At 44.2% G+C, this 12407-nt stretch overlaps 1 protein-coding gene across 1 annotated transcript in view; it reads left to right on the top strand.

The window, feature by feature from the left end:
- LOC126356005 (uncharacterized) overlaps positions 1–11969 on the top strand; it is a 129126-nt gene extending 117157 nt beyond the window's left edge. Inside the window, exon 3 of the mRNA XM_050006647.1 lies at positions 11193–11969. Within this exon, the coding sequence (XP_049862604.1) occupies positions 11193–11702 (510 nt within the window). The 3' untranslated portion in view covers positions 11703–11969. The remainder of the gene's footprint in view (positions 1–11192) is intronic.
- The last annotated feature ends 438 nt before the right edge of the window (positions 11970–12407 follow it).

Raw genomic sequence — 12407 nt, 5'->3', positions numbered from 1 at the left:
CCAGAGGTGGGACTGCTCCAGCGCCGCGAAATACAGTACTGGCTGGGTTCAAATGGCTCTGACCACTATGGGCTTAACATATCAGGTCATCAGTCCGTTAGAACTTAGAACTACTTAAACCTAACTAACCTAAGAACATCACACATATTCATACCCGAGGCAGGATTCGAACCTGCGACCGTAGCGGCCGCGCGGTTCCGGACTACAGCGCCTAGAACCGCATGGCCACCGCGGTCGGCACACTACTGGCCATTAAAATTGCTACACCAAGACGAAATGCAGGTGATAAACTGGTATTCATTGGACAAATATATTATACTAGAACTGACATGTGATTACATTTTCACCCAATTTGGGTGCATAGATCCTGAGAAATCAGTACCCAGAACAACCACCTCTGGCCGTAATAACGGACTTGATAGGCCTGGGCATTGAGTCAAACAGAGCTTGTATGGCGTGTACAGGTACAGCTGCCCATGCAGCTTCAACACGATACCACAGTTCATCAAGAATAGTGACTGGCGTATCGCGACGAGCCATTTGCTCGGGCACCATCTATCAGACGTTTTCAATTGGTAAGAGATCTGGAGATCGCGCTGGCCAGGACAGCAGTCTAACGTTTTCTATATCCAGAAAGACCCGTACAGGACCTGCAACATGCGGTCGTGCATTATCCTGCTGAAATGTAGGGTTTCGCAGGGATCGAAGGAAGGGTAGAGCCACAGGTCGTAATACATCTGAAATGTAACGTCCACTGTTCAAAGTGCCGTTAATGCGAACACGAAGTGACTGATACGTGTAACCAATAGCGCCCCATACCATCACGCCGGGTGATACGCCAGTATGGCGATGACGAATACACGCTTCCAATGTGCGTTCACCGCGGTCGCCAAACACGGATGCGACCATCATGATGCTGTAAACAGAACCTGGATTCATCGGAAAAACTGACGTTTTGCCATTCGTGCACCCAGGTTCATCGTTGAGCACACCATCGCAGGCGCTCCTGTTTCTGATGCAGCGTCAAGGGGAACCGCAGCTATGGTCTCCGAGCTGATACTCCATGCTGCCGCAAACGTCACCGAACTGTTCGTGCAGATGGTTGTTGTCTTGCAAACGTCCCCGTCTGTTGACTCAGGGTTCGAGACGTGGCTGCACGATCCGTTACAGCCATGCGGATAGGATTCCTGTCAATTCGACTGCTAGAGTTACGAGGACGTTGGTATCCAGCACGGCGTTCCGTATTACCCTCCTGAACCCACCGATGTCATATTCTGCTAAGAGTCATTGGATCTCGACCAACGGGAGCAGCAATGTAGCGATACGATAAACCGCAGTCGCGATAGGCTACAATCCGATCTTGATCAAAGTCGGAAACGTGATGGTACGCATTTCTCCTCCTTACGTGAGGCATCGCAACAACGTTTCAGCAGGCAACGCCGGCCATCTGCTGTTTGTGTATGAGAAATCGGTGGGAAACTTTCCTCATGTCAGCACGTTGTATGTGTCGCCAGCGGCGCCAACCTTGTATGAATGCTCTGAGACGCTTATCATTTCCATATCGCAGCATCTTCTTCCTGTCGGTTGAATTTCACGTCTGTAGCACAGCACGTCATCTTCGTGGTGTAGCTATTTTAATGGCCAGTAGTGTATTGCAAGCAGGAGTACGTAAATGTAACACTGAACTGTCAGGGCAAGTAAGTCTCTGGAAATTCCTACGAAACATGTTCAGACGAATCGTTTGGGCGGTCTCAACAGTTACAGGTAACCTACCAAAGTAAAATAGTTGTTATGTGAATAAAAGAGCAATATGAGGAGATCTCCTGACAAAGGGCCACCAAGTAAATGGGCACCTTTTCCGGAGATATGCTGTAATGAACCATCATATTTTAATTTTCATTCCCTGAATGTTTCGTTTTGATGTGTCAGCATTGCTCGAAGTTATTCATTTGCTTGAAACGTCGTACCCATAAACATCTTTTGGCACTGGGAGTGTTTCATGGTTAATTCTGCAAGTTAGTATTTTCTGAGTCATTATATTATATTGTAAATTATTGTATTATATGTCTTGTATTGCTGGATATTTTATTTTTATTATTGTACATTGTTTTATTGTACTGTATTGAGCATGTTATTAAGTAAGTTTCTCGAACTGTGTTTACCATTGTTTTAGGATTTCATGTAATGAATACTGATGAAGAAATGATTAGAAGCGAATTGCTCCGCATGAAGAAAGCGGGTATGAAACGAGAGGTAGACGAAATAAAACAACAAAATGAAACAGGACACACTTCGCGATCTGAAATAGCTGTAGCTGGCAAGACTTTCAAAGCATTAAACAAATGATGTTTCAAGGAGTGTTCTGAAGCTCAAGCACAAAAGTTTAACTATTTTTACTCGCACAGTAAAACAGAACAGGTGCAATCATGGGTTAGTGTGTGAATAAACTAAAAGCTGAAATGAAAAGGACAGTGAATCCAAAACATATACCCCAGCATACATCGCACTACGTTATAGTAAACGAAGGGAAACCTCTTAAAGTATGTAAAACTATACAGGCTTTTTACCAAATTTCTGTTAAGCGTATAAGCATTATTCAGATTGAAGTGTCTAATGGCAGTTCTTTTGTGGGAAGAAGAGACCCACATACCAATAGGACCGTGAGGTGTTTGATCCACTACAGGCCCATGTTAACATCATCCCAAGCAAAACAAGTCATTACTCACAACAGAAATCGTAAGGGAAATGATTTGAAAACCCCAAAGTTAACAAAGAAAAGGCTGTAGTAAGAGCTGTTTCAGAACTATTACAAAGAAAAGAGAAATCAATGTTTAAAAATAGTTAAAACGTATATTCATTACGTCAAGTCAACATGTATAGTTTCAGTATCCAAATAACTGATGTCGGTAAATTTGTACAGAGTGTAAGCCGAAGTTAACAAATGAGCCTAACCGCTGTCGAACAGTGTATTTACAAAGCCAACGCTAAGTTGAGCTGTGTAAGAGAATACGAGAAAATATGTTAAAGCGAAATAACAATGATCACACTTGTAATGTTGTTGAGTTTGATTACGGTCAAAATTTCCCCGATACGAAATTGAATGTGTCAGTGCAGTTTTAGAACTGCCTCCTCTGGTGCTCCGTTCTTAATGTTGACGTTCATAACAATGTATCGCTCAACATGTATAGCTTTATGGAAAGGCAAGACGAGAAAGGAGGTGACTGTGTTATTTCAGTTCTGTTTCACTGCTTAATGAATCAGATGATTAGTAATATAAGCTCAATAGTTTCTTGTCCGACACCTGTGGGGAAGAGAACAAAAATATTTGCGTGCTGCAGTCTGGTATGTGGTACGCCAAAAAGTTTAATGTGCACATTGACCACGTTTTCCCAATCAGAGGACATTCATTCAATCAGTGTGATAGAAATTTTGGCCTTCTTCAATCTGTCATGAAGAAAAAGACAGCAGTTGATACTGCTAAACCTTATCTGGAAGCCAAGATCGAATGTCGTACTAACTCATCATCTTTCAGTCGGCGCTTACATCATCAGGACGCTGAGTACTGCGGCTCCGGCATTGTAGGACCTTATCAATTTCATACCGAATCCCTCAGTACCACGCGCGCTCGCTTTGCTACAAGTTCACTTCGCTTGTTTCTCCATGTGATCCCATTTGAGATCCCACTACTAATTACGATACTGCTATATAGTCAGGAGGTTAATATTTGATCCATTAGGACCTCCAGTCATTATTGTCAATCTTTTGCATCACAGAGAGTAGGAGCCCCTTGTTCTCAAGCCATCTCTTATTCTCATAATATTTTAGTATACGCTATCCTTTAACTTACTGTTTGTGTCGGTAATCATGTGGATTTATGTTCTGATGTATGATAAATCTCATTGTAATATTTAATCCACATACAGTAGAAGAAGAAAGGGTAGCTTTGAGGGATGAAGTAGTGAAGGCAGCAGAGGATCAAGTAGGTAAAACGCCGAGGGCTAGTAGAAATCCTTGGGTAACAGAAGAAATATTGAATTTAATTGATGAAAGGGGAAAATACAAAAATGCAGTAAATGAAGCAGGCAAAAAGGAATACAAACGTCTCAAAAATGAGATCGACAGGAAGTGCAAAATGGCTAAGCAGGGATGGCTAGAGGACAAATGTAAGGATATAGAGGGTTATCTCACTAGGGGTAAGATAGATACTGCCTACAGGAAAAGTAAAGAGACCTTTGGAGATAAGAGAACCACTTGTATGAACATCAAGAGCTCAGATGGAAACCCAGTTCTAAGCAAAGAAGGGAAAGCAGAAAGGTGGAAGGAGTATATAGAGGGTCTATACAAGGGCGATGTACCTGAGGACAATATTATGGAAATGGAAGAGGATGTAGATGAAGATGAAGTGGGAGATATGATATTGCGTGAAGAGTTTCACAGAGCACTGAAAGACCGGAGTAGACAACATTCCATTGCAACTAAGCTTTTGACAATGGTTACTGGAATACTCTCTTTCAAATTCTAAAGGTGACAGGGGCAAAATACAGGGAGCATAAGGCTATTTACAATTTGTACAGAAACCAGATGGCAATTATAAGAGTCGAGGGGCATGAAAGGGAAGCAGTGGTTGGGAAGGGAGTAAGACAGGGTTACAGCCTCTCCCCGATGTTATTCAATCTGTATATTGAGCAAGCAGTAAAGGAAACAAAAGAAAAATTCGGAGTAGGTATTAAAATCCATGGAGAAGAAATAAAAACTTTGAGGTTCGCCGATGACATTGTAATCCTGTCAGAGACAGCAAAGCACTTGGAAGAGCAGTTGAATGGAATGGACAGTGTCTTGAATGGAGGATATAAGATGAACATCAACAAAAGCAAAACGAGGATAATGGAATGTAGTCGAATTACGTCGGGTGATGCTGAGGGAATTAGATTAGGAAATGAGACACTTAAAGTAGTAAAGGAGTTTGGCTATTTGGGGAGCAAAATAACTGATGATGGTCGAAGTAGAGAGGATATCAAATGTAGACTGGCAATGCCAAGGAAAGCGTTTCTGAAGAAGAGAAATTTGTTAACATCGAGTATAGATTTAAGTGTCAGGAAGTCATTTATGAAAGTATTTGGAGTGTAGCCATGTATGGAAGGGAAACATGGACGACAAATAGTTTGGACAAGAAGAGAATAGAAGCTTTCGAAATGTGGTGCTACAGAAGAATGCTGAAGATTAGATGGGTAGATCACATAACTAATGAGAAAGTATTGAATAGGAATTGGGAGAAGAGAAGTTTGTGGCACAACTTGACCAGAAGAAGGGATCGGTTGGTAGGACATGTTCTGAGGCATCAAGGGATCACTAGTTTAGCATTGGAAGGCAGTGTGGAGGGCAAAAATCGTAGAGGGAGACCAAGAGATGAATACACTAAGCAGATTCAGAAGGATGTAGGTTGCAGTAGGTACTGGGAGATGAAGAAGCTTGCACTGGATAGAGTAGCATGGAGAGCTGCATCAAACCAGTCTCAGGACTGAAGACCACAACAACAACAACCATTTCGTAGATATATGCAGAATCCAATTTCCTGTTGTTTATTGTGGTTCAACAATGGCTCTGAGCACTATGGGACTCAACTGCTGTGGTCATTAGTCCTCTAGAACTTAGAACTACTTAAACCTAACTAACCTAAGGACATCACACACATCCATGCCCGAGGCAGAATTCGAACCTGCGACCGTAGCAGTCGCACGGTTCCGGACTGCGCGCCTAGAACCGCGAGACCACCGCGGACGGCTATTGTGGTAAAGTTTAGTTTTTTCTGAGTATATTACGATTTGTATTAAATTATTGTGAGTGTGCACTCCTTATTTTACCAACTAGCAGGATCCACCATCACTTTCTTCCATTACCATTGTGCACATAATTAATTAGGTGGCAGATAAGGAGGGGGTCGAGTGCGTGTCTCGTTCTCATGCAAAAATTCGTCTGATTTGAAGAGGTACAAACTCTTCTTCACCCAGGCACCTCGCACACTGTAATAGTAATTGACGATGTCGTTGGGTCACGTAGAGGTGGTCTGCTTCGAAGCTCTGTGTTCAAGAATGTACGATGGAAAAGTGCTCCAAAACACTTGTGCGTGCACAAGCTTTGTACTCTTTCGGCACAGACCCCACATCACCATCTATCCTACTTTACACAGTAGACAAGCCCGCGAACCCTACGTTCTGTGAAAAATTGTGGATGCCCAACCATTTCCGTCTTAATCGTAGTTTAACTGTCCTTCTACCTCTTTGGCGTTTTCGAGGTACTCGTTCACAGACTCTGCACAACAATAATCCGCCCTTTATCAAAGTCTTTTATCTCAATAGATTGCCCCGTTGCAGCCCGTATATTCCTTGTCTGCTCCGCTTATACAGGGTGGTCCATTGATCCTGACCAGGCAAAATATCTCACGAAATAAACGTCAAACGAAAAAACTACAAAGAACGAAGCTCGTCTAGCTTCGAGGGAGAAACCAGATGGAGCTATGGTTGGCCCGCTAGATGGCGCTGCCACAGGTCAAACTGATATCAACTGCGTTTTTTTTAAATAGGATCCCTCATTTTTATTATATATTCATGTAGAACATAAATAAATATGAATTTTTTAGTTGGACCACTTTTTTCGCTTTGTGATAGATGGCTCTGTAATAGTCACAAAAATAACGCTCACAATTTTAGACGAGCTGTTGGTAACAGGTAGGTTTGTTAAATTAAAATACAGAACGTAGGTACGTTTGAACATTTTATTTCGGTTGTTCCAATGTGACACATGTACCTTTGTGAACATATCATTTCTGAGAACGCATGCTGTTACAGCGTGATTACCTGTAAATACAACATTAACGCAACAAATGCTCAAAATGATGTCTGTTAACCTCAATGCATTTGGCAATACGTGTAGCGACATTCCTCTCAACAGCGAATAGTTCACCTTCCGTAATGTTCGCACATGCATCGACAATGCGCTGACTCATGTTGTCAGGTGTTGTCGGTGGATTGACGATAGCAAATATCCTTCAACTTTCGCCACAGAAAGAAATCCGGGGACGTCAAATCGGGTGCGGGCCATGATATGGTGCTTCGACGACCAATCCACCTGTCATGAAATATGCTATTCAATACCGCTTCAACAGCATGCGAGGTATGTGCCAAACATCCATCATGTTGGAAGTACATCGCCATGTGTCATGCAGAGAAACATCTTGTAATAACATCGGTAGAACATTACGTAGGAAATCAGCATACATTACACCATTCAGATTGCCATCGATAAAATGGAGGCCAATTATCCTTCCTCCCAAAATGCCGCACCATACATTAACCCGCCAAGGTCGCTGATGTTCTACCTGTCGCAGCCATCCTGGATTTCCCAACAGTGGATATTCTGCCGATTTACGTTACCGCTGTTGGTGAATGACGCTTCGTCGCTAAATAGAACGCGTGCAGAAAATCTGTCATCGTCCCGTAATTTCTCTTGTGACTAGTGGTAGAACTGTACACGACGTTCAAAATCGTCGCCATGCAATTCCTGGTGCATAGAAATATGGTACGGGTGCAGTCGATGTTTATGTAGCATGTTTTTGAGATTCCCGATTCTCGCGCAATTTGTCTGCTACTTTTGTGCGGATTAGCCGCGACAGCAACTACAACACCTGCTTGGGCATCATCATTTGTTGCAGGTCGTGGTTGCCGTTTCACATGTGGCTGAACACTTCCTGTTTCCTTAAATAACGGAACCTATCCGGCGAACGGTCCAGGCACTTGGATGATGTCGTCCAGAATACCGAGCAGCATACATAGCACACTCCCTATGGGCATTTTGAACACAATAGCCATATATCGACCTTTTCCGCAATGGGTAAACAGGCCATTTCAACACGCGTAATGTATCACGAAGCAAATATCGTCCGCACTGGCGGAATGTTACGTAATACCACGAACTTATAAGTTTTTGACTATTACAGAGCCATCTACCACAAAACGAAAAAAGTGGTCCAACTGCAACATTCATATTTGTTTACATACTACACAAATATGTAATAAAAAATAGGAGTTCCTATTTTAAAAAAAAAACCACAATTGGTAACCTATGGCAGCGCCATCTGGTTTCCCCCTTCAAGCTAGACGAGTTTCGTTCTTTGTAGCTTTTTAGTTTGACGCTTATTTCGTGAGATATTTGGCCCGGTCACGATCAATGGACCACCCTGTATACTCTCCTTACTGCGTCACGCGCCACCAGGTAGCATCCAACGTTGCGGTGGTCAGTGATCATATGTTTTGGTTTATCGATGTAACTTGACAGATGCTAAATAAAACTGGTGCTAAGTTTCAGTTGCGTTCTTCTCAAAACGATCTGTTGAAAGAATGTTTTTAGTATATCATTTCTCGCTCAGATTTCCACAGCATCGTGTTATTTTCTACATCTACATCTGTATGGATACTCTGCAAATCACATTTAAGTGCCTGGCAGAGGGCTCATCGAACCACCTTTACAATTCTCTATTATTCCTATCATGTAGCGCGCGGAAAGAACGAACACCTATATTTTTCCGTACGAGCTGTGATTTCCCTTATTTTATCGTGGTGATCGTTCCTCCCTATATCGGTCGGTGTCAACAAAATATTTTCACATTCGGAGGAGAAAGTTGGTGATTGGGATTTCGTGAGAAGATTCCGTCGCAACGAAAAACGACTTTATTTTAATGATTTCCAGCCCAAATCCTGTATCATTTCTGTGACACTCTCTCCCATATTTTGCGACAGTACAAAACGTGCTGCGTTTCTTTGAACTTTTTCGATGTACTCCGTTAGTCCTACCTGGTAAGGATCCCACACCGAGCAGCAGTATTCTAAAAGAGGCGGACGAGCGTAGTGTAGGCAGTGTCCTTAGTAGGTCTGTTACATTTTCCAAGTGTCCTGCCAATAAAACGCAGCCTTTGGTTAGCCTTCCCCACAACATTTTCTATGTGTTCTTTCCAGTTTAAGTTGTTCGTAATTGTAATACCTAGGTATTTAGCTGAATTTACGGCGTTTAGATAAGACTGATTTATCGTGTAACCGAAGTTTAACCAGTTCCTTTTAGCACTCACGTGGATGACCTCACACTTTTCGTTATTTAGGGTCAACTGCCAATTTTTGCACCACTCATATACTTTTTCTAAATAGTTTTGCAATTTGTTTTGATCTTCTAATGGCCTTATTAGTCGATAAACGATAGCGTCATCAGCAAACGACGTAAGACGGCTGCTCACATTGTCTCCCACATCGTTTGTATAGATAAGGGGCAGCAAAGGGCCTATAACCCTCCCTTCGGGAACGCCTGAAATCACTTCTGTTTTACTCGTTGACTTTCCGTCAATTACTACGAAGTGTGACCTCTCTGACAGGAAATCGCAAATCAAGTCACAAAAGTGAGACGATATTCCATAAGCACGCAATTTCACTACAAGCCGCTTGTGTGGTACAGTGCCAAAAGCCTTCCGGAAGTCCAGGAATACTAAATCGATCTGAAATCCGTTGCCAATAGCACTCAGCACTTCATGTGAATAAAGAGCTAGTTCTGTTTCACAGGAACGATGTTTTTTAAACCCATGATGACTGTGTGTCAATAGACCGTTTCCTTCGAGGTAATTCATATTGTTCCAACACAATATATGTTCTAAAATTCTGCTGCATATCGACGTTAATGATATGGGCCTGTAATTTAGTGTTTTTTTCCTACTACCTTTCTTGAGTATTGCTGTGTTCAAAAATGTGCGTGAAAGCTTATGGGGCTTAACTGCTAAGGTCATCAGTCCCTAAGCTTACACACTACTTATCCTAAATTATCCTAAGCACAAACACACACACCCATGCACGAGGGAGGACTCGAACCTTCGCCGGTATCAGCCACACAGTCCATGACTGCGAATTTTGCTGTGACCTGTGCAACTTTCCAGTTCTTTGGTGCGGATCTTTCGTCGAGCGAACGGTTGTATATGATTGTTAAGTATGGAGTTAATGCATCAGTGTACTCTGAAAGGAACCTAATTGGTATACAGTCTGGAACAGAAGACTCGCTCTTATTAAGTAATTTGAGTTGCTTCACTACTCCGAGGATATTTACTTCTACGTTACTCATGTTCGCAGCCGTTCTCGATTCAAACTCTGGAATAATTACTTCGTTTTCTTTTGTGAAGGCATTTTGGAAGGCTATGTTTAGTAACACTGCTTTGGCAGCATTGTCTTCGATAGTATCTCCATTGCATCCGCGCAGAGAAGGCACTGATTGTTGCTTGCCGCTAACATGTTAGGCATCCGACCAGAATCTCTTTGGATTTTCTGCCAGGTTTCGAGACAAAGTTTCGTTGTGCAAACTGTTACAAGCATCAGGCACTGGAGTCCACGCTAAATTTCGAGCTTCTGTAAAAGATCGCCAATCTTGGGGATTTTTCGTCTGTTTAAATTTGTCATGTTTGTTTCGTTGTTTCTGCAACAGTGATCTAACCCTTTTTGTGTACCAAGGAGGGTCAGGTCCGTCGTTTGTTAATTTATTTGGATACTAATTGTTTGAATTCAAGCCACATCTCGTCAACACTTGCATCGTTAATTTGGATTGGGTGGATATTGTCTCTCAGGAAGGCGTCAAGTGAATTTTTATGTGCTTTTTTGAATAGGTATATTTTACGCTTGATTTTGGAAGATATGGGCATTGTGTGTGTGTGTGTGTGCGTGTGCGTGTGTGCGTGTGCGTGTGCGTGTGTGTGTGTGTGTGTGTGTGTTGCAGTCTTCAGTCCAGAGACTAGTTTGACGCAGCTTTCCATGGTACTCTATACTGTGCAAGCTTCTTCATCTCCCAATACGTACTGCAGCCTACATCCCTCTGAATCTGCTTAGTGTATTCATCTCTTGGTGTCCCTCTACGAGTTTTACCCTCCACGCTGCCCTCCAGTACTAAATTGGTGATCCCTTGATGCGTTTCGTTGTGGAAAGTGTTACACGCGTCTCACGTTCAACTCGGCGCTAAGTTTCGAGCCTCGTTTTACTTTTGTCGATGTTCATATTAGAACCCGATTTCTTCTGTGGGGTGTTCGATTTTTGTGATCCTAAAGTGGTCTTGTGTCACATCTGTCTGACTTGAGCTTGTGTTGCGTGATGACTGTGACGTGCCGTGTCGTCACGTAGGTGTCGGTGTTGCACGGGGCGTCGGCGAGCAGCAGCCGGCCGCTGGTGGTGGACACAGGCCGAGCGCTGCAGCTGAGGATGCACCACCAGCCAGAGGCGGGGGCGGCTGGGGACGGGTTGTGGCCGGGCGCCGTGCAGCTGTCGCCGCCGCCCGCCGCCCCCGCGCCCTCCCCCGCCACGCTGGCGGCCGTGGCGGCAGCCGCCCTGCTAGCGGCCCTCGGGGTCGTCTTCGCGGCCCTCCGCTGCCTCGGCAGCAGCGCCTGCCGCGGGCCCAAGCAGGCAGACCCGTGGCCTACGGGCAGCGAGATCTGCGCGGAGTCTGCCGCTCCGGAAGCGCTGCCTCTGCAGGTCAGGAGCTCCGCCCCAGAGACCGACCTGGAGGACGGCCCGGCGCCGACTACTCTGCCCGCCACCGCGACGGCGAGCCGAGACCAGCCGTCGACAAGTGGCGTCTCCTGGCTGCCGGTGGTCGAACTAAACATGAGCAGCGACTGGCTCAACACGCTTTAGCAGACGCCAGGGCCAAATGGGCCGCACCCCAACTGTGCGACTCACCGCTGTAGGGTCACGCATCCTGGTGCGATAATCGTGGCCAATGGGCGACGTCGCTCTGGCTGTACACAGTGCAGCTAATTGGACTGTGTGCTACTGCTTTGATACTGCCGTTTGGTATGACATTCACGTCTGCGTCGGCCTGCCTTCAACGGTGATGTCATGCGAAACAGTATTGGGATTGTGAGACCTTAACTTTTCCCGGCGAATTGAATGTTCGAACAACTTACGGGTTTGCTGCCGGGTGACGTCGCCGACCACCGCCGATATTTCGACAGTAGCACACCCTGCCATTCTCAAGGCACAAATGCAAGGAGGAAGAAATGTGCAAGGAAATTTAATACCTCGGTTCACGGAGGAGAAACCAGGAAGATACCGCACACAGAACGAGTGTCAACACAAACAAAGATGACCAACACCAGAAATATCGATAGTGGCTAATCAACAGGTGAGGTAGCACTAATACTGTCCCTCTGTTTTTTGATGAGAGACAGAGCCGGATTCCAAGCAGCATTTAAACAAAATCCACCTTCTCTGTTAATAAAGTTGCTTGAAAGCAAGCAAGAGACAGACCCGGATTCCAAGCAGCATTTAAACAAAATCCACCATCTCTGTTAATAAGGTTGCTTGATAGCAAACAAGAGGCAGAGCCGAATTCCAAGC

This window comes from Schistocerca gregaria, chromosome 3 (assembly GCF_023897955.1).
Source record: "Schistocerca gregaria isolate iqSchGreg1 chromosome 3, iqSchGreg1.2, whole genome shotgun sequence".
NCBI lineage: Eukaryota > Metazoa > Arthropoda > Insecta > Orthoptera > Acrididae > Schistocerca > Schistocerca gregaria.
This window is presented reverse-complemented; position numbering and strand designations above follow the sequence as displayed.